Below are 22668 nucleotides of genomic sequence, written 5' to 3' on the forward strand. Positions count from 1 at the left end.
GTCCCTCTCATAGGGGACATGGTGGCTCCGATGCAGGGACGGTCCCTCCGAGCCTGGCAGAGGGGTGGGCAGGACCAGCAGTTGAGCGATTGCAGCTACAAGATACCTGTTGATATTCTATTTTGGGGAGAGAATTGTGGAAAATAAATATACAGCCTGAGCGTCCATGGAAATGAGAGCATCCGTGTGGGGGGCAAGATGTTTGGGGGAGGTTTTGCTGCTTTGGGTTGAAAGGGATGGTGATGAGTTGTTTTGAGCTAAAAATAGGCAGTTTGGGAGCTGGTCAGGCCTCGTGTGACGCACTGTTGGTGGGTGGGTGCATTGCTGAGATTGAAACTGGTGGCTCTTGAGCTGCTGGGAAGCACTGGCAGGTGGTACCCGCCGTGGGAGGGGGACTATGGTCAGGTCAGGTGGGAATTTCGGACGTGCATGACTTTACCCTGGGATAAATGAGGGACCTCAAGAACTTCTGACCATAACTCATAGGGTGATGTACTCCTAAGGCAAGGAAGAAAATAGTAAGTTATGTATTCCTGTTTGAGTTTTAATATCCATAATCTGCCATTAATCAAACTAGAACTAGAAGATCCTAACTTAGGCCTAATCAGTGCATAATGGATTATCTACAGGAACTAATAAAAGGTAATTATCTGTGCCTCGCAAGTTCCAATTACTGTACTTATATGATCAATTAATTCTTGTAACTGTTTCATGGGTGCAATTTGTGTGACAACATTACGCTGACTCCAGGCAGAGGCTCAGCACCTGCCTGGCAGTGCAACTGGTGGTGGCATGGATGCGGGCAGGGATGGGGGCAGGGATGCAGGCAGGGATGCGGGTAGGGATGCAGGCAGGGATGCAGGCAGGGATGCGGGTAGGGATGCAGGCAGGGATGCAGGCAGGGATGCGGGTAGGGATGCAGGTAGGGGTGCAGGCAGGGATGCGGGTAGGGATACTGGCAGGGATGCTGGCAGGGATGCAGGGTGGTGCAGGGGCAGGTGTGGATGCAGGCAGGGATGCTGGCAGGGATGCAGGGTGGTGCAGGGGCAGGTGTGGATGCAGGCAGGGATGCTGGCAGGGATGCAGGGTGGTGCAGGGAGGGCAGCGGTACCAGCAGCAGTGGTGCAGCCCTGCCAGCACAGCTGCCCCAGTGCATCCCGAGCTCTCCCAGGTGCTGCACTGGGAAAAACCACCTCTATGCAAGAAACTGCTGGGCAGCTGGCGTTCGCAGGCTTTCGGTCGTGCACTAGTGGTCGTGTCCCCAGCAAAAGCACTTCTGCCCTGTGCTGTTTCCCTCCCAGATGAAGATGAAGATGGAGCATGGGTTCGACAGCCCCTCGGCCCCATCCATTGCTGCACGTCCCAGGGGACATTGCTCCCATCTCAATGTCACCTCGGGGAGCCCGCTGCTCCCTTCCCATGCCCCAGCCTGGCCAGCACCATAAGCAAAGCCAGCTGGCTCCAGTCATCTTCTCCCGCCTGTCCTCGTGTTCCTATCACTGACTTGCAGAGTCATCGGAGGGTCTTAAAGGAGAAGGAAATATTCCAGCAATGTCTGCGCAGTTTTAGGGGTGGCTTAAAATTACAATAAATCTAAGACACTTTACATGTCCACTTGGGGCCCAGCATTGTTGTGGTAATTTGAAGCAGATTGAGTCAACGCTTGTGGCAAATGGCAGATATAAGGGCTTTAGCAGGAGCCCAGGGATGGAGGAGGAGAAGTGGAGGAGGAGAGGTGGCAGGGAGTGAAGGAAAACACCATTCTGTGATGCTATGAGTCTGTGATTCTGTGGGTTTGGGCACGGTTGCAGCTTTGCAGAGTTGAGGGATGGGGAGGTGGACACAGGTGGGCGAACGCTTCACAGCTCCATCACCTGCAAGGGAAACCGAGATGTGCAGGTTGTTTTCCAAGTCTTGACCACCGTGTCCAGCCCCACCAGCGCAGCGTGGGGAGGAGCCGCTCTTCGTGCTGCCGAGCGATGCTGCCGCACGCAGCCCTCGACCGCAGCACTCAGCCACAGAGCTGCTTCTTTCTTCTTCTTTTCTTTCTTTTGTTAGTGTTTCTCTCTTTTTTTTTTTTTTTAATTTTTCCTGAGCAAGCCACCGCAGGCCCCATCAAACATTCCCCCCAGCATTATTCTCCCGCTTGTCTTCAACATGTTTGCAATGCTGAAACTCCCGTTTGCCCCATCCCAACCTTCTTGTGCGTCTGCTTTCTTTTCTTGGCTCAGCTTCTGGATCGTAGGGACCAAGTCCGGGCATGCCAGTTCCTATTCAATACATTTTCATACCTTTGATTCCACCTTTCCCCTGACAGCCTGTGCCGCAGCCCGCGCAGACGTGACTCAGTGCCCCGCGGATGTGCAGGGCTGCGAGGTTTGCAGGGTGCCAGTGGGTTTCAGAGCTCAACACCAACCCTCTGGGTGATTTACACCTTTCTGGGACAACCCTGGGACACTAAACTCCAAAATTTTCATGACGGCAAGGTAGGAGGGTCAGACAGGTGGTGCTGGCCAAGGGGCTTCAGGTTCCTGACCCGCAGGTTCCTATAGACCTCCCAAATTCAGCGCCGGGTAGATGGTCACAATGAGTAGAGTCGCGTGCATTCGTGTCGTTAAACAATGGTCAGCGTTAACTAGTCTTATACTTCAGATTGCACTAATCATAGGTGTTGTGTGATAAGAAACCCAGTTGCCCCTATTTGGTAGGATTTGCAGAGTGTGGTCTCGTGGAGTCGATGGCAAGCTGCTGGCGTAGAGCGAGATTGATACAGAGCACGTTTTAAAATGCCACCCTTGGTGACAGAGAATTGCTGCTAAATAGCTGCCTGGCAGTGGGAAAAGACCAATAACTGTTTGTCGGGATTATGAAGCATGTGGTTTGGCAAAGCGTGGCTTAGCAAGGGTCGAATGCAGATAGACACATGTTGCAGACCATCTTTGCGTTTGTTTGCTCACTTTGTTTTAAGTTGAAACTCAAGCCTCTTCCCTGTGGTTAGATCCTCCCAGCTAGGCAAGTTTTAGCACAGAGAAGTTGCTTAAGGAAGAGAAGGGATGCTGGACGCGGCGTAAAGGGAGAGCAACCGCTGTTACCACAGATGCTTCCCAACCTCTGTTAACGAAACCATCGTCACTCTTTGCTTGCTTCTCTCCATTCACCCCCTTTTCCAGTGCAGTTATTTTCTAAGCCAGCATTGCAGGGGCCAGAGGTGTACACGGCGCTTTACAAACACATGAGAAGAAAAGATCCTTACGCAGAGGAGATTTTATTACAATTTAGATGGTTGTAGTAGAAGTAATTTAGGCTGAGAGGGGGCAGGCAGCACTGCAGACAGGTGTCAAAGCAGCAAGGCGAAAGGACCGGCTTTGGACGATCTTTGAGCTGGGACTAGGGATGCTGGGCTTTAGCAGGGTGGGTTATAGGAGCAGCATCAGCTCTGCCACACCAGGTGAAGCCACTACTCCCTCAGATACAGCTTTTCTGACACAGGCGAGATCGCAGGGCTTCAAGACGGAAAGGGAAAAACAATCAAGGACTTGTGCCACCCGGTAATGCACTGACCCAATTGTGCACTGCTGTGTAAGGGGAGAGAAATTCCTTCCTGACCCTTGTACCCATCAGCCCATGCCCTGAAGGATGAGATTTGATTTTCTTTATCTGGTTTCCCATAATTGCAGATGTCGTGTTTGGTACTCCCCATATCCCACCCCTCGGAAACAGCATCTGCTGCATTTAACTCAATGGACCTTCTCCTCTGGGAGGTGGATCGTGACTCTTTTCTGGGAAGTGCCTGTAAGGAAGGAAGGAGACCTGCTCCCCCCGAGCTCCCCAGCCCTCGGGGGACGACCCCTGTTTTGTGGGGGTTGCTGATTGCTTGGCTGGGGAGGGCAAGTGTTCCCCCCAGTACTGGCATGTTCTCCTCGTTGCCATGGTCAAGCTTTATTCCCACCAGCCTAAGATAATTATAGGAGTTGGATTTGTATGTAGGTATTTGTGAGAGTCACTTGAGAGTTCTTGTTACTCCCTCTGTTTGCTGGACCCCAAGGAGCAGAACATGCCAAGACCAGGATTAAGTCCTGCTGCTGGTTTTGCTTTTGACATGGAGGCACTTGAGGATGTTCTGGCATAAGAGTAATGGGTGGAAAGTCCATATTTCCCCCCAAGCTCTCTACAGCCAACAGTGAGCATCACTCAGCCCCATCTCAGCTACCGGACCATCGGCCTTTCTGCTACAGCCGTTTTGTGTTGAGAAAGGAATGGGATGGTGCTGGAAAACCCATCACAGCCCTGATAGACCCACATTGAGCTGCTGCTGACTGCTCAGCTCAGTCCGGCCGGCTCCTCTTGGAACAACCGGGGTTTCTGTGGGTGCCCCATGAATAGGGAGCAAGTTGGCAGAGCCCGTCCTGAAAGAGTTAAAGGCTCTGGCCCCTTCCAGCCCCGGGGAAGTGGAATTAGTCATGGCCTTCAATAGAAGCGCTGGCCAGGTTATAAAAATGACAAATGAGCACAAATCAATAATGAAGTTAGTGTTTTCTGGGAATGCCAGACACAAACGGAAAAGGACATCAAGATGGGTGGTGGGTGCTGTGATGTGTAGGATGAGCTGCCCCACGCATGCATCTCTTGCATGGGTGTGTGCAAGGTACCACCATCCCTTACTCTTCCCCATCGTGTCTGACTGTCCCTTGGCACCATCGCTGCCATCATGAGCCAGGATGGCTTGACACACAGGCACCTCTCTTGAATTTTGGGTGCCTTTCAGAGCGGAGCTTGCACAATGCTGCTGCTGGGTGCTTGTTCAGTGCGAGGCACCAAGGAGGCGGCTCCGGGATGTTGGGGATCAGGGATTACAAATGGTGCCCCTGGGGAAGTTGAGCATCTGATTAATCTTGAGGACACACAGTAACGTTTCTACAGCACCGAGATAGCTTTGGGGGCCACGTTTCCTTTTCCAATGGGACTTGGGTATATCTGGAAAGGAAATGGCCTCTAATTAGGTGGCTTGAAAATCTTTACTGTCGCTCGTTACAAATACATTAATTACCACATATTGAAAGAACTGCACTGCAAAATTGACATTATTATTATTACTTATTGTTTAGATATGAGTGAGTTTAATCACTTCATAGCCTGGACCATGTTCAGGAGGTGACCCAGCATCACAGTGCTGCTTCTTAGCCCTGATGTCACCTGGTTTCTGGGCGAAACATAGACCTGCCCAGGATGTCTTGGGGATTTTCAGCAGTACTTTAAAATAGGCAGTTTAAAATGTATAAAGGAGGGGGAAAAGATGGCTTGGGGATGAATCAGGAGGTGGGAATGAGGGGGCTGAGACCTGGCAGAGATGTGATGCTGGGGGGAAGAGCGAAGGGCTGAGCTGTGCTGGGGGAGCTGGTGCTGTGCTGTGTTTGTGCAACATTTCAAGGCTTTCCTAGGGTATTAGCACATTTCTGTAATTCATATAAACTTCCTTAATGAGGCTTCCAAATGTCATGGATTCCGGTCGACCTCCAGGTACTGGGGCTGGGCGTCCCGCTCCCTCCTTTGGGATGCAGTTTCTCTCGGAGGCAATGCCTGATGCCTGGAGCATCGTCACCTGTCCCCACAGCGTCCCCGCTCCCTCCTGGCCACAGACACCATGCAAAGCCTGAAGGGTGGGTGTGAAAATGCAGCTGTTGATCTGTTGCAGTTCTTACTGTGTGTTACCAGTAGATATTTCCATCGCAGTGGTCTGGGTGATGCCAGCAGGTCCCTGGAGCACTCGTTCATGCTGCATCTCAGTGAAACCAAGGATGCAGGTGATTTTTTCACTGCTGTTAGTGTTTGCTTGGCCACCTTTGCAGATATGCAGACTTCAGGTGCTGCTCTCGTCTTCAGAAATCTCCTTAGATGCATCAACCGCTTTGTCATGGCAAGTAACCCTGCAGACCCTGGGGAGGGCGAGCTTTCGGAGAACAAGTGCAAGGGGTTAATGGAGGCTGAGGGTGATGGATACCTGGGAAGAGCTCATCAGGGAGAATCGCATTCTGTCGAGGAAATCGATAATACGGGATGCTTATGCTGCTCGTTTTCAAGGGTTGTCTTCATCACTTCATCACCACTTTCCAACTGGAAATAGTGGGGCCGGTACGAGCAAGCTCATTCTTGCCCCTGGGTTGACTCTTTGTTGCAGGGAAGGTCTTAGCAAGCTCCACACCAGCTCCTTACGATGCTGCAGGGTAGTGAGTCCAGAGCACAACCCAAAGCGGACCCAAAGCAGAAGCTTCAACTCCAGACACTGCAGGAATTCAGCAAACCAACCCCCGCACTGCATCCTTGGAAGGAGTGAAGCAACATTTGGGTGTGAAGGTTTCCCAGACCCTCTTTGCCATCAGCCAAGGTTGCCCTTCGCTGCCAGAGCCGCACCGGTGTGACGGGGCAAGGTGATTTTCCTGCCTTGAGTCCTTGCCAGCGCCAAGAGCTCTGCCCCATGTCCCCAAGCATGTGGTGGCACAGATCCAGCCCCCACGCTAATGACATGGCTTCAAATAAGAGTTAATAATTTGCCAGCCGAGCGCTGCCGGGGTGTATCTGAATTCCTCACTCCTGCAGACATGCTGTCGTCTACTAGATTGTCGAGCTCTCACCCAAAGCTGCTACAACAAATGTGTTGCAACAAAAACCCCAAACCACATGAAAGTAGTTGAGTTTCATATTTCATTATAACTCCAAATTCAAGTTTGCCAAGAGTTTCAGTAGTTTTATGAACCTTTCCCGTGAACCTTCAGCAAACACTGTAGCTTAACCTGGTTTTGGTGAAAAACCAGGTGTGACTTGGTCGCTTTTGAGCAACTTCTGAGGTTTGTGCAAACGCAAAACTTGAAAGCTTTTGAGAGGAGAGAAGAGAGGAACCCAAAAGCACATCAGAGCTGGTGACAGTGTTTGCAGGGAGCCCTGCACACGCCTGGGGCCAGGCTGTGATTCTTTGGGGACCTGGGACCCACACACCCACGTTGTGTTGCTCTCGGTGATGCTTTGAACCCGCTTGGCAGCATCAGCACCAAACCAGCCGCTGTGATTTGGTAAGTGCTGGTGCTCTGAGCATTGCGGCTCCTGGGGCTGACCCGTGGACCTCGTGGCAGCATCTCCCAGCATCGGCTTTGCCCTTGGCGTTGCTTTAGGAATAACTGTGAAAGTCAGCGATGTGCACGAAAGCTCCCGAGCCCAAATCTGAAAGGCGGGCACGGTGCGGGGTGGGGATGGGGCTCCTTCCGAACCACACCTGGCGCACACCGAGTCCTGCCTCTGCGTTATGTGTATTACTGTGTCCACACGCGGATTGCTTTTTCGGCAGCACCGTCTTTCCTTTCTCCAGCAATTTCCTGAAATAACGTTAGGGAAATGTGAAAATCTTGAACTTTTGAACCTCCCTGGAGGACGGCGTGCGGGGGGGGTGGCGGCAGGAGGAGGGGACGCCCGCCTTCTGCCTGCCGTTTATTTTGGCTACAGGGCACACGGATGGGGAGGAGGGGGCTCACCAGCCCCTTGGCCAGCCGAGGAGCCAAATCACTGCTGCCCCTTATTAATTAATGGCTTTCTCATCGGTGGGTCACGGAGGCGAGGAAGCCAGAGGAAGTTTTCTTTTGCTCGCAGATGCCGGGGAGAAGGGGAGTGCCTGGGCTGGGTGGCGAGGGCAGGGGGTGACATGCGGGGGTGATGGATGGGACCTCAGGTTTTTCGCTGGGCTCTAGACACGGGCAGCTCATGCTGGTGAGGAAGAGAGAGGGGAAGGGGGATACGCTGTGCCTGGAAAGTACTTTTCCCTCTGATGAACTTCAGAGGCGTATAAATCACTGCCGGGCTGCAGCTGCGAAGCATGTGACGCTGGCAAATTAATGGTCCTTCGGAAAACGCCGGCCATCGCGTTCCCTGCATTGCCTCTTAAAGGAGCAGCCGGCAGCTGGGCCAGCCCCAGGCTTGGGAATTGGGGGGTCCAGACTGGGCTGGGGGAGCTTCATGTGCCCATATGAGCTGGGGCTGGGTCTTTGTGGTGCAAAGCTCTCCATAGTGCAACATCATCCGTGGTGCTAAGCTCCTAGGTGCAGAGCTTTCCACAGTGCAAAGCTCTCTGCAGTACAAAGGTCTTCATGGTACAACACTCTTCATGGTTGGGTCCTGCTCTGCTGCCCACAGTCCGTGTACAAATAGGACCAAGATGCTCCCAGGGATGTTATTTCTTTCAAGGTGCCTTGGGCGCAGGGTGGGAGCTCCTGTCTCTGCATCGTGGTGCCTCTGCTGCACGCTCACTTCTTGCATAGCGGCTGCTGGGGGAAGATGGAGACACATGGGGGGATCCAGCGCAAGCTCAAACCTCGCAATGACAGGGGTGTTGAATTTGCATTTGAGACAGATATCGCAAGTCCCAGCCCATCACACCATCTTGCTCCTCTTCCTCGCTCTTGCTCATAAAAGCATCAGCGGAAGAGGAGGGGAATCCAGCAAGGCAACTTCTGCTGGTATGCAGGAGGGGGAGGGAGCCAAGCCACCAGCCAAACAGTTAAAAATTACTAAATACTTTCCTAATATAATTAGGTTTCCATGCAAGCAATTGTCTCAATTGCCAGAGGGACGTGGGGCAGTGAGGGGGGAGCCCGCCTGGGCTCTCCTTGTGCTGCTGCTGCGCCCGCTGGTGTTTTGCAACCCGGTGCAGCGATGCTTCGCTCGGGCTGGACCGAGGGCATGGTGGGGAGATGAAGTCCGAGTAAGGATTTGGCCCATGCTGAGGAAGAAATAAATCAAAGTGTTTTGCAAACACGGTGGGGCTGGCGGCGAGCGCTGGTGGGGTCCTCGGCAGGACTGATCTTGGCCCCCTCGGGTTTGCTGGGAGATGAGCTCGGGGACTACCCCAACGTGCTGTCATTGAAATTGCTGTTTATGTTCTGACTGCTGTTGGAGCAGGGAAAGTTAGGGCGGGCAGGAAGGAGAAACCAAAACAAAAACAAAACCCAACAACAACAAAACCAACCGAACAGAAACCAAACCAAAACAAAACCACAAAAACCAGAGCACACTCTGTGATTTAAGTGGTAAAGAAGTGGGGATTTAAAGAGAAGTGAATATATAATTGAGATGTGTAATATGAACACAGATGCAAACAGAGAGCTTGGAATCAGAAGTATTAGGAGAAGCTGAGGTTTATTGATGAACATCTCATCTATTGGTCAGCTGAGGAGGAGCAGCCTTTCCCCAGCAGCTGGAGGTGCAGGGGCAGACACAGGGACTTTTTAGTGGGGCCTGTTGTGACAGGACATGGGGTGATCGTTTTAAACTAAAGGAGGGGAGATTTGAGCTAGACACAGGGAAGAAATCTTTAACAGTGAGGGTGGTGAGAGCCTGGCCCAGGTTGACCAGAGAGGTGGTGGATCAACCATCCCTGGAGACATCCCAGGCCAGGCTGGACGGGGCTCTGAGCAACCTGAGCTGGTGAAGATGTCCCTGCTCATGGCAGGGGTGGCACTGGATGAGCTTTGAAGGTCCCTTCAACCCAAACTATTCTGTGATGCTATGACTGACCCACTGGGGCTCCTCAGGCATGAGGACGGCGCTGGTGGTGTCCGAGGGGTTAACCTGGGGCCATATGCAGCTCCGGCAGGGAAAGGCTCTTACTGTACATGGAGTGAACATTTTTCTAAGGGTCCTTCCCCTTCCCAGGCCTGGACAGTTATCTGTGGGCTGACAAAATGCCTGGAACGCGCAGACCCGCTGGACATTGACCCGGCTGCACCGAGCTCAATTAGCCACGGCTATCTGATTGGACTTGGCGCAGCCTAATTAGCTTTGGATGCGAACCAGAAACTCAAACCCAAAGGCAGCTTGCAGGCAGGCCATCCTCTACTGCAGCCTGCCCTGGGAAGGGGAAAGGCTTTCCTAAGCCTTCCTCTGCCCTGGGAAGGGGGAGCAACCCACCGACCAAGCCTGCCCATCCCTCTGGCCACACGTGTCGAGGGGGCTTAGACCTTCCCTCCCACCCAGCGTGTGTGATTGAACCCTAGGGGGTCATGTAAGACTGGAGGCAGCTGCTTTCTCTTGAAAAATGGTGCGTGCCGTCTAGTTTGCAGGGGGAAACAGCTTTTATGGAAGGTGACCTGGCTCTGGCAGCTGCCTTCCCTATCTTGTTGGGCGCCTTCCTGCAGCACGTAGGCACCCACTTCCCAGACCCCTTCTCCTAGACCTCCAGCTGTGGTGCACAAAGTGGGTGGTTTGTCCTCAAGGAGGAGGAGATGCGGGAAGGAGCTGAGATGAGATGGGGTGGCTGTTTTGTGACCCCAGGATGCTTTGTCCATCGGGGTTTCCAGCTCTGTGTGCTTTAAAGCACAGAAGTACTGGTGGGAAGGGACCTCCAAGGGTCTGTTGGCCAACCTACTGGTCAGCATGGGCTGGAAGGTGGGCATTTTTGCAAGGATACCTGGAAAATGGTGTTCCCGTGGGCTGCCCTTTCTCCCAGCAGCAAAAGCCCTCTGGAGAGATGTCTCATCGCACTTGGATGCTCATGAGATGTCACCTTACCAGAGGACACGTTGTGCTCATTCCAGGCCCGCTGGGTCTCGTCTGGGAGATGGGAAGACCAATGTGGCCTTGCAGTCAGGTCCAGCGTCCCCTAAGGAGAGCTTCCATAACTTCCATAACCAGTTAGCAGTGTTGCCTTTTGCTGGCCATGGTGTAGGATGCCAGCTGCATGCTGGCGGTGAGCACCAGCACCCGCTACGTTGGGTCAATTAAAGCCCATTATGCCAAGTGAATGACTGTAATTATCTCAAATCTGGATTAATGCACGCACACAACACCATAATATAATCCGCCTGGCCGGTTTGTGGGTTGTTCCTGGAAGCCAGAAGCAGAAGGGGCTCAGCAATACACAGCCATATCCTCCCGGTGTCACCTCCTGCTGCCACCTCAGGTCCCGAGGATGGAGCTTGTCCCATCAGGTGGATCCTGCACACATAGTGTTGGACTTTTTGAAGCCATGCGAGCCATTCCCCCTGGAGCCCAGTGTGGAAACAGTACCCGGGTGCTGGGGGGCATTGGGTGGGATGCTCTGGGATGGTGGGACAGTGCGATCCAGGTTCAGCGGTGGACCCGGCACATGCCACGTGTGCTGCTCATTACTGTGAGGTCCTGGGGGAGCTTCATTGTGAGATGAAACTTCTCTTTCTGCTGGAGCGAGCCTAATGCTTCCATGCTCCCTTTGCATCTCGCTGGATCCTGCTTGGTTTTTCATAGCTCAGAGCGTAGCACCCCCTCAAGGGCAATTAGATCACTTCCAATTTGCCCGTAAGCCCATAAAACTGCAATTGAATGTAATTAAAAGGCCATAATGAGCTTCAGCAACCTGCGGGACCACTGCGCTTTTGCGCTCGCCGTGCTCCTTTCGGGGAAGGGGATGGAGCCGGGGAGGCCACGCAGGCTGGCGTTTGCTGGGAGGATGAGGAGCTCCGAGCAGAGCTCAGGATGGGACAGGATGGACCCAGGTGCCACCACCACCATGTGCCCACGCTGGTGAGGGCTGAAAGGATCCCTGGGTGCAGCCCTTCCATCTTTGCAGAAAAGAGAGAGCATCTTCTGCTCCTTTGGCATCTTTTGCTGCTGTTTTGGCTTCACGGATGTTCTTTGGAGGCTGGAAGGGTGCCAGCAGGTACAAGTTCCCACTCAGCATGGCCTGGTTTGCTCCTGGCTGTTTTTAGGCATGGGACGGTGGCAGTGATGAGGGGTCATCTCTTGTGCTTTGGCAGTGAGGTCTAGGTCTCCCAAACCTCTCTTTTTGGAGGTGCACCCTAGAAGATGGAGAGATGCAACCCCCAAAGCAAGGTTTGCCCGGTGGGTTCCTAGTTCTCCCAAGTTTGGGGCAGAGAGCTGGGCTGGGGGCAGCTGCCTCTGTCCCATTATCACTGGGGACAGCGAGCACCCACATTGGGCTGCTTCTGGCTGCAGTGGCACGAGCTGAGAAGAGCCACCACATTTTGAGTCTGTGAGCGGACGCCCCCAGCCCCGCTGCCAGCCCAGGAGCCCTGGCAGCAGCTCCACACGGCACCGATTATTGCCGGTCCCTGCAGCGGGTTCCCAGCCAGTAAATTAGGGGCAGTCGCTGAGCCGCTGACAGCAGAACAGAGCGTATTGTACGAGCAAGGACAGCGCTGGCCCTTGAGGGATGAAATAGGAGCCTGTAATTTCTCCGGACTGTTGTGACATCTTTGCACAAGCGTGTGATTGAGTCACATTTGCTTTATCAGCAGAATCCTTGTTTGCCTGGGTGCACCCTCCCCCTCCACCCTCCCCTGCCAGGCTGGGGGGAGCCTCCCCTGGGCTTGCCTTTGCTTTTGCCTTTGGTTTTTGCCTTTCCCTCCTCTCCGAGGGGCTCCTCACACTTTCCATATGTCACATTCTCCCTCTTGCTCACGCTTCCTGCTTTTGCCTTCTCCACCCACCACCCCAGCTCTGGCCAAGGGGGGGCTCAGAGGCTGCCCCGTGTGCTGGGGAGATGCAAATCCAAAAGAACATGGGTAGGGGGGTCCTGCGTGGGTGGGGGACATGGTGGGCGATGGGGTGTGCGCGGGGTGGGACGCCGGGGGTGCCGGCGGAGGAAGAGGCGTTCGCAAGCGTTTCCTCCGGTGGCACGGCGGCTTGCGGGAGAGCAGCTTCTGGAAAATTCCTCTTTGAGTCCTTCCCCCTCGGGGACGGGAATAGCCCCAGCAGAGGCGTGCGGCTCTGCAGGGGCTGCGGGGCGGGCTGTGCTGTTACAGGGCTCCTGAGAGGGCGGAATGGGGTTTTCAAGGCAAAAAAAAAGCCGCCGTGCCAGAGCTGAGCACGCTTGTTCAGCCCCGGTATGGAGTCTGTGCTTTAGCCCTCCATGCTAACCCTGAAGCATCAGGCAGAAGCAGACCAGTGTTTGGTGTGGGTGGGTTTTTGGTGTGGTGGGGGTTCACCAGAGCTCTGGGCATCCAGGCTCTCGCAAATGATGGGTGGGTTAGGGGTGAACATCTCCCAAAGGGGACCCTGTGGTGCTTTAAACCGGGGTGCCAAAAAACGGGGAGCGCATGGTCAGCCACACCGGTTGCCTGGGGAGAGACCCCCAAATACCAGCCCTTGCCAGCCCAAGCCCAGAGCTGCGACCACACGGTTGTCCTTCCCCTTGGTGCTGGGGAGAACTAATGTTATCTGTAAACATGCATCTGGAACATGGAGGAGAAAATAGAATAGAGATGGAGAAGGGGTGTTGGAGCTGCAGGAACAGAGGTGTCCCAGCTCAGGCCTGGGGTGGGCATGCTGCCCGCTCCGAGTGGCACTGCCGTGACGTTTGGGGTGGGTACCGCTTTGGAGAGCCCACACCCGCCCTGTCCATGGCCTGCTGGTGGGATGCTTTGGCATTTCTTCTTCCCCTTCATCTTCTGGGCGGACAGCAGAGGTTTCCCTGAGCTGCGGCGGTGGGGGCTCGGGCTGGGTTGGCGTGCAGAGCGCCGTGGAAAAGCTGCTTGTGGGCATTGTCATCTCACGCCACGGCCCATCAACCCCGTAAGGTGGAATCCTGGCAGGAGGCAGCAGTCGATTGCCTGCAAGGGGCTGGACCGACAGCACACAGAGGGATGCTGCTGAATTTTCCTCCCGTTGAGAAAACCCCCTGGAAGGGGGGAACCTGATGCCGGGCTGGAAGCCCCAAAAGGTGACTGAGCTCCTGGCTGGGTTTGGTGGTGGCCGAGCCAAGAGAGCTGGGGGTGAGAAATTGTGTGGCTTTGAGGTTTTAGTTTGGTCAAAGTGAAACCCAGCGGGAGGAAGAACCCACCCGGAGCAGAAAGCAGCTGAAATGGGGTTTCTCACCATTCCCGCGTGGCTCAAACCACCACTTTCTCGGGGGAAAGTGTTAAGCGTGACTGAAGAAACTCTCCCAGACCTTGAGACAGCCTAAGAGAAAACGCACGTGGTGGTTTTTAAATGCTGGCAAAAAGACAGGTTTCTGTGTGCTGTCCTCTGAGCAAACTCGGGGGGGGTCAGAGAGGGACATTCTTGGGTTTGTCTTTGTACTCAAGTTCAGAAATGTAAAAAGAAAAGCAATTTGAGTTACCTTTTTGGTGATAACAGCTACTTGGCACTGATGTGTTTGATCACACTGCAGCTCAGTGCTCCTACACCCTTTTGCCTATCGCTGGGGCAGTGATACTCAGCGGGGATGTATGGATAACATACAGGTGCATCTTCAGACATCTCAGGGTTCCCTCTGCCGCGTGCCTGGCACCTGGGTGATTTAAGGAAATCAGTTGTCTTTCCTCACTGGGCAAAGTGCTATAAATGCAGTTTAATGCGGTTGGGACACAAGGTGATACTTGTTTCTTGGACCACGGCTGTAGCCAGCGATGGAAGGGGCAGAGGCAGCTCTTGCTCCGTCCTTCGCTTCAGTTCTCGGTTGTGCTGGTGAAAACTGAGAGCAAACTTACTCAAGACTGTAGGCCAACGGCTATTTAAATTCATCCACTGTAAATATACTCGTCGTTCAGTTTTTGATCAAGGACAAAAGTGAGGACCTGACCTCTTGTGGTCACTGTATTCCCATGGCAATTTTCAAGTGAAAACTTTGGTCAGACCCTTGTGTCCTGCCCAGATTCGCGTCCTGCCCGCTGCTCTCAGCATCCCGCTGTGTCAGTGGGTGCGGGTTGTTTGCTTTGGGTTGCTGGGAGGTGGGATAGGAGGTTCCTCGGTGGAAAGCACACAGGGAGATTTCTGCACTGCTTTTGAGGAATGGCAGCGAATGGACAGGGATTCTCACTGCTATTTAGGGAAACACCACCAAAAGGAGCAGTGCTCTCGGTGTGCTGCGTTTAAATGCAGATTCACGTGCATTTGGGTGTCAGGAGTTTTGAACCTCATCAAAACCAAAGTGCCGCTTGAGAGCGGAGAAGGAGGAGGAGGTTTCCGAGAGCCCAATCTCAGCTGCTGGTCCCCATCCCCTCCAAACGCGGCCCCACACTTCTGCACAGCCCCAGCGCGGAGAGCCGACTTAAGGAAGGGAGTGGCAACCCAAATTTAGAATTTCCTGCTGTTTAATACTCAGAATTGATCTGCTTTCTGATTAAGGAGGAAGAGGTGCTGAGAAAAAAAAGCGGAAGAGTGGGGGTGCGGGCGGCTTTCCGAATCTCGGCTGGCGTCGGGGCGGGTGCGTGGGGTGCCCGCAAACCCCCCGATCCCTCGCAGATGGGCTGTAGGGTTTTGCCCCAGGTCTGCAACCCTCCTCAGCTGCAAAAAAGTGCAAGTCCAGGAGCCTTTTGGTGCCTTCTAGATACCTTTTTATGCCTTGTGATATGTTTTTGTGGAGCTTCCCCTCTCGCAGAAGCGGCTGCCGAGCCACCGAGCTGCTGAGTAAACTCCCTGGATATGCGAGAAAAGGGTTTCCAGCAGAGCTGGGTCACTGTAGTTTTACTGGCAAAGCCTCTTAAGCATAAATGAAGATTATACTGGTGAAAGCTTATGCTGGTACAGTTTATTCTGGTACAAATGAGCTGTCCTGGGAAAAAAAAAGCACCTCTTGCTGTTGTAATTGTTACTGCTCTGGGACACTTTGTGGTCTAGAAATGTTAAAATCATAGCCCTTCTTGATATTGCCGTATCAGCAAAAGCTGTTTATAGCTCTTCGGCTGCTACCCCGGCCAAGCAGCAACACTTGGAGAGTCCCAAGCACTGGATGATAAAATGCAAGAGGGAATTATTGCGAGGGCTGGTGGCGTGGTTGGGTGGTTTCAGCAACCGCAGCTCCCCGGGGGCTCTAACCTGCATCCAGATGTGGATGTTTGCTGGTCCAAGCTGGAGGTTTCTGCTGTTGGCCCCAAGAATGCCAAGGGGATGGAAAATAGCAGTGAGGCTGCCCAGGGACATTTGGGCTGAGCGTCTGATGGAGCCGGATGGGAATGGGGACAAATGTTTTATAAAAATGTTTTGCTCCCTTTTTGAAAATTAATAAAAGTAGAAGAGCGGTGTCTGTCACGGAGCCAGCAGCAGGGAAAATGTAAAAACTATGGGGAAGGTTGATTCAGTAGTCAAGATGCTAGGCTGGGTCTTGCAATAGCCAGGATCTATTCACAGCTTTGGCTCCGATTTCCTATGTAACCTTGGTGAAGGTGACGGGAGCCTGTGTCCTGCCATCTGTGTCTGCTCCGTGTTCGGGGACATTGCCCGTGCCTCAGTTTCCCCACCTGCAGAGATGATGTCCTCCAAAAGAGATCTTGCAAGGACGTGTATCAGCTAAGGTAGCGCTGAGCACCCTGCCAGAAAAACAAGACTCCTTATCTCAAGGCCAGATCAAAACCCGCTGGCTCTGGTCTCCGTGCGATGGTTCGAGCTGAAGCGTGTTCCTAACCGCGGAGGAGAGCCGAAAGCACGCACACCCCCATGGCCAAAATGACTCCATCGCTCGAGATGGATCACGTGGCCCTGCCCCAAACATCTTTACTCTTTGGGAAAAAAATTCACATCCCAATTCTGTGGCTTGCGCGTTCGTAGTTTAGAGGAAGAAAAAGCGCTTCATTGCAAATTCCTTAGCTGCTGAAGAGCTCTCGTTTCCCATCTCCCAACTGCCATGGGGCATCTTATAAGATATATAGAGGTCGTTGTGTTTAAACAAAGGACACACAGAGAAAATAGCTGCAATTTATGGGTGCGGCGAGAGGGGAAATGCTTTGAGAACTTTTTTTTTTTCAATCTAGAAACAGGCAGAGTTTATTTCGGTCAAGAGATAGTCACACACAACAGCTTTAAATGGCAAAACTGCACAGGAAAAATGAAGTCTCACACAGCTTGAACCGAAAATGCGTTTGGGAAAATACCTCCTCTGTTTGCTGCAGTCCAAGTGGTATTCATCAGTTTAGGGGTTTATTTGTTTCTATTAAGGATATTTCCTCAATCTAGGCTTTTTTTTTCCTGTTTAAATTAATTTTTATGGCACTCCTTTAGCATTTAAAGCCCTATAGGATGCTTGTGATGAGCGAGGATGGCGAACTTCTCATGTCCAGCTCCAGATCCCTGTCTCTCCACCTCGAGTCAGTATTTTCCTCAAGTCCCCTAAGCACCAGCAACATCCGTCTGAGGTGCCAGAGGTGGACTCTGGATTTTGCTAAGCGAGAACAAACAAAAATCAAACCCTTTTCCATATTTGCCAGTTGGTTGGAGGTAAATATTTCCCATTGCTGCTGCGTTTGGATGAGGAGTGGAAACTTCCCGGTGGCCAAAGAGTTGTTTTGAACAGGCGAGACGTGATGCTCTGAAGGAGTTCAGGTCTGGTTCAGACTTCAGAGCATTTGGCCAAGGGTTTTGGGTGAAAACACACCCAAATGTGTGTCCGTGCCTACACACACTTCTCCCCAACCAGCCTGTTCAGTGCAAGGTTACTCCTCCTCTTGCCTCCTTTCTTTTTTCTTGTTGTTGTCTGAATTATTTTCCCCAGACCAGCCCGGCCACACACACCCAGTTCCTCTCTGGGTGCTGCGGAATGTGTCTGCTGGGAAGGCAAAACTGTAAACAGGATGGGTGAGGGGGGCCGGTGTGGGGTGCCCGGGGCTGGGGGGTTCCCGTGGTACCCGGGGATGGGTATTTTGGGAGAGGTGGCAGCCCTGCTGTGCTTTGCTTTCTGATGTGCTTGAGTAGGCAAGGGCCGGTTGCCAGTAACCTGCCTGTGACCTCTCCTGCCTTCGATATTCAGCATCTTTTAAAGGAAGGACTGTGCTTCGCTGCCTTCCCTTTGCCGGCAGGTCAAGTGCCTGTTTCCCGTGGCCAGGGATCCAGCGCATCCCTGGATGGTGTCCATGGCTGGCGGGTGTTTCTGGAGATCCAGCAGAGAAATGCTGGCCCAGACCCCGGACCCAGACACATGGGTGCTGCAGAATGAGCTCCTGCCTTTCCCCTTGGACCTGGGGTGGTGATGGGCACATCCTGCATCCCCAGAGCACATGACAGCACCCAGCCCTGCTCCTCCTCCCAGCCCTGTAAAGACACCAAAAAGCAGAGAGCCGGGAAGCACAATCCCGCTGTGCCGAACCCCAGGAGCAGACCCCGAAGCCTCGAGGGATTTCCTGGGGTTCCTGTTGTGCTGCCCGCACGTCCCTCAGCTGCGGGTGACGTGGTGGCCGTTGGTTGTTTTATATCAACATCCTGCGAGAGATGATGCGAGGCTGGTCCCCCAGGGACAGGGATGCTCATCCTCCGCCATGGCCACAGGGACGCCTGCTAGGGCTGGCGGTGCCGGTTTTGGTATTGATGGTGGCACCTGGATGGAGCTCAGGGTCTGGACACATGTCCCCTCTGCCTGTCTCAGATGGGACAGCACACCCATGCAGAGGGAGCTGTACACGTCCCAGCTTTGGAGCCTAATCCCCATTTTTGCATCCATGCAACAATGCAGTGATAGGATGCTGGGTGCATGGGATGCTGGGTGCAGCGATGGGATGCTGGGTGCAGTGATGCGATGCTGGGTGCAGTGATGGGAGAGGAGCATCACTACCTTGCTGGGCCTTTGCTGCCTTATTCTGGGCTTTCCCCACTGGTATGGGTGATGTCTGGGGAATACTGCTGGGATTGGGCTTGCTGTGGGTTCAGCAAGCGTGTTTCCCACTCTGTAACATTCACGTGCTAATTGCTCCAGAATCCTGGGGAGACAGCCAACCCCATGCAGGTGACAGTATTGCCCAGAATTTAGTTAACTACCCAAAAGCTGTGGCTCCCATACCCCACAGTGAACAGCCCCTGGCCAAGTGACGAAGTCAGTGGCTGCCCGTCTCTGGACCAATGTTTGCTGGTGTGAGCTAGGGGGGTCCCAGCGGGTGCTGGGGTGAGCGGTGGCGATGCTGCGGGGCCCCTGCCCGTCCGCCCCGCCGCCTTCCGGCAGCTCCTGCTTGCAGCTCGCCCGGGGGCCACGAGCCAGCCCCTTCCTCGCTCGGGATTGTTTTGCAAGCAGCGTGACAGGATGAGGAGGAAATGTGCCAGGAATGGCTCCATGTCTCCTCTTGGGAGAATCAGAGTCTATTTTTAAACCCCCCCTTCCCGCCCCCCTCCTCCCGCTCCCCTGGGACAGCAGAGCTGCTGGGGCGCAGGCAGAGGCAGCATGACCATGGCTGCCTGCAGAAATCTGCCCCCCCCGCAGAAATCTGTCCCCCCCTGCAGAAATCTGTCCCCCTGCAGATATCTGTCCCCCTGTAGATATCTGTCCCCCTGCAGATATCTGTCCCCCTGTAGATATCTGTCCCCCTGCAGAAATCTGTCCCCCCTGAGGAAATCTGCCCCCCTGCTGCCCGTGCAGCAGGCAGGCGTGCTCCTCCTTGCCTTCCCCATTGCGGACTTGTGCCCTGGATGGACACACAACCCACACGTGCCATGCGCAAACGCTCTCGCCATCAAACCACCCCCCTGCAGCACGCAGCTCCGCGGGTGCTGCTCTTTCACGCTCCCCATGCGTGGCCTGGCCCTGCAATAAATCCGTGTTATCCTGGAGCACAAAGGGCATCTGCTCCCAAAGTGGAATTTTGATCTGTGCATCAACCCGAGCAGCGATGCTGCGTCCATGGCAGAGTTTAGAGCCGGGGTATGGCGGGTGAGATGGAGGAGAGCATTGAGAAGTGGCTCTTGAGGTGGAAGTGCCCTCAGAGCTTGTCGTAACGCCTGTGTGGGTACTCTAGCAGAAAGTGGTTTTGAAAGATGGAGGATGCATTGGGAATTTCGGGGGGGCTGCTGCTCCAGGCTTGCTGCGGCGATGTGCCGGAGCCTGTCCGAGATGGGAGACTCAACCCCAGTTCTCTCTCTCTTCTCTTACAGATTTCTCCAACCAAGTGAATTCCACGTCCCTGAACTCTCCCACGAGCCGGGGACCCATGGCCACCCCATCCCTCCACCCGTCCATCGGGCCGGGCATCGGCTCCTCGCTGGGCTCCCCGGGCCAGCTACACTCGCCCATCAGCACCCTGAGCTCGCCCATCAATGGCATGGGACCTCCGTTCTCCGTCATCAGCTCCCCCATGGGACCGCACTCGATGTCCGTCCCCTCCACCCCCAGCCTGGGATTTGGCACCAGCAGCCCACAGGTAAGGTGAAGGTGGTGGCGATGCTGCTGCTGCTTGTTTAGCTGAGGATCAGCCACCTCTGGGTGTTTCTCAGTCCAAAACCAGCTCTGATCTCCCTGCTGCAAACCAGGGAGATAAACCACATTGCGGGCAGTGAAGGGAGGCAAAAAGCAGAAGCCCAAGGGGGAAATTAAGTCAGAGGCATGGGAGACCAGTGCCTCCTGAGCACGACCATCCATCATCTCCCATTGCTTGTCCCCTCCAGTCCTGCCATGTCCATCCCCAGGCTGGGGGTGAGAGGGGACCAGTGCCCCCATAACGTGTGCCAAGGGGTCCCCTTGCCCATTGCCCCTCTCCGGCAGGGCTGCTTGCTCCTCACAAGGGAAGGACTGGCATTCACTGCCTGAAGATTATGTAAAAAAACCTCCAAGAAGGGAGAGATAAGCTCTTTTTAAAAATAGCAAGATCGGGGTGCGCTGACCAGCCCCTGCCACCTGTTGCTGGCTGCTCGCACGGTATATGTTTAGTAAAAGGGCAGATTAAGGAATTGGCCACCACCTGCCACTCGCTGCGGGTTTATTTATTCCAGGCCCTCTCTGAGAGTCGAGCACCTGCCAGCACCTTTATTTTTAAATATTGGGCTGATTTATTTCCAGAGATAACAGGTCTTCCTACCCTGGGGCTGGGGAGGGCTCTGCTGAGCCCTGTCCTGGGCACACCCAGGCAGCTCCCCAGGGACCCTGTGCTGGCTGGAGGGGTGGCAGCTTTATTTGCTTTTTGATGGGCTTTTCCCATGCAGGATCCAGCCCATGACACCCCATAGATGTGTGGGGACAGCCGGTGCAGCTGGGTCCCGCTCCCCGGCATGGGAGAGGAGCAGGGTAGAAATGCCACCTCCCGTCCCGTGGCTGAGAAGGGGAACTGAAACGGTGCCTGGGAACGAGCAGCCAGAGCAAAATTAGCAGCGAGAGTGCAGAAATGGTGGGGAAGGAGTGGGAGCGGGGATGTGAAGCAACACAGGCGTGAGCCACGAGCCTGGGAGGAAATCGGGAAGGGGTGATGCACCCCCAGCATCAATTCTAAGGCACCGTTTGCTTTAGGGACCGGCGAGCCAGGGGAACCGAAATAAAATGCAGCCACAGGGCAGAAAGGGGAATTGAGAGCGTGGTCAGACGGTGCTGGGGAGCGCGGTGGCTCCAGCCCTCTCGGCGCGGTGCGAGCGCCCGTCCCTTGCTCGGGGAATTGTCGTAAGTGGTTTTCCTAGAGGTGACAGCGAGGAGGTCGTCAGCCTAATGGCTCCTACCATCTGGTCCCTGTCTGGGCCCATTAGGTCCCCGTCCCTGTCCCTGCAGCGGGCAGAGGCGCCTACCTGGGCCCGCAGAGGAGTGCAGGAGGAGGAGGAGGGTGCAGGCGCTGGGGCCGATGCTCGGAGGGGAGCACAGACCCCCGCGCCGCTGCACCGGTCGGCAAAGCGCTGGGGGTAATGAGGCATGCGGCCCCCATCGCCGGGCGGGGTGGCACTGATGGAAGGTGGTTTGAATCAGATGGCAGATGCCACTTGCCATCAGCCCACGCCTCGTCGCCTCTGGAAGGCCAGCAGAGCAGAAGGGCACGGGGTGCAGGAGGGTGCGGTGGGTTCCATGGGGTGGGTCCCATCCTCCCCAAGCTCCTGCCGGTGCTGGGGTGCAAAGGAGCCATCAGGCTCCCAAAAGCCAGGGCGCTTTCCCTCTCCTGTTTGGTCCGGGTGAGGTGAGGAGCCAGTAGCACTTGATGCCGGCACCAGAGGATGCTCAGAGCACCCTCCCTCCAGCACTGTGCATTTTCCAGGACCTCACACAGCTTCCAAATCCAGCCCCAAAATCAGGGTGTCCTGCCATGGCACCCCAGCACCCAGGGAGCCCCCAGGCCCCCTCAGGGACAGGGTGCTGGTGCCAACGGGTGAGGGGTGCGGGGCAGGAATGGCTGAAAGCAGGGCTGGTTGGTGGTGTTGAGCACAGTCCCAGCTGAACTGCGAGGCTGGACACAGCAGCTCTGCTGTTTACTAGGATTTAGCACATATTTAAACCCTCCTACTAAAAACTCTGGAAAAACAGGAAAAAAAAAAGGCAGGATTTTCAGTAAGAGCTGAAAGGAAGGGACTTTCCACATGGTTTGTGGGGCTGTGCTGGCGCAGCCGCCTCCGGCATCGCTGGCAGCAGCTTGGGGTGCCTGGGGCGAGCGGGGAGAGATCAGACGCGGGATTAGGCTTTTCCAGAGCCGCTCTCTGCCTTTGCACAATGTTCTTTGTAAGGGTGCCTGGGGGACCGGAGATGGGTTGTTTGTGGGTTTTTTTGGATGGGGGGAGGAATAAATCTGTGCTTGCCAGAAGGGACAGGATTTGATCCCCGGTGCAATGAACTGAACAGGGAAGGGAGAGGAGCCGCAGAGTCCCAGCATCACTGGGGAAGCAGAGTGCTGGTTCCTCCCTTGTCCCCGCTTCTCTTGCTGAGTTGTCCAGCCCTGGAGCAGAAGTTCTGTGCCAAGGCGGGGGCCGCTGCCTCCTCCCTGCCTGCACGTGCTGCCGGTTTCGCTCGGCGGCCGCCAGCGCGGAGGGGAAGGCGCA

The 22668-nt window shown here is 54.6% G+C and overlaps 1 protein-coding gene across 2 annotated transcripts in view; it reads left to right on the forward strand.

The window, feature by feature from the left end:
• Window positions 1–22668, forward strand: part of RXRA (retinoid X receptor alpha) — a 103681-nt gene that overhangs the window by 48336 nt on the left and 32677 nt on the right. For both annotated transcript variants that reach the window (XM_071817260.1, XM_065853910.2), the window contains one exon: window positions 19822–20087. In XM_071817260.1, the coding sequence (XP_071673361.1) occupies window positions 19878–20087 (210 nt within the window). In that variant the 5' untranslated portion in view covers window positions 19822–19877. The remainder of the gene's footprint in view (window positions 1–19821; window positions 20088–22668) is intronic.

Source organism: Patagioenas fasciata, chromosome 20 (genome assembly GCF_037038585.1).
Source record: "Patagioenas fasciata isolate bPatFas1 chromosome 20, bPatFas1.hap1, whole genome shotgun sequence".
Taxonomy (NCBI): Eukaryota; Metazoa; Chordata; class Aves; order Columbiformes; family Columbidae; genus Patagioenas; species Patagioenas fasciata.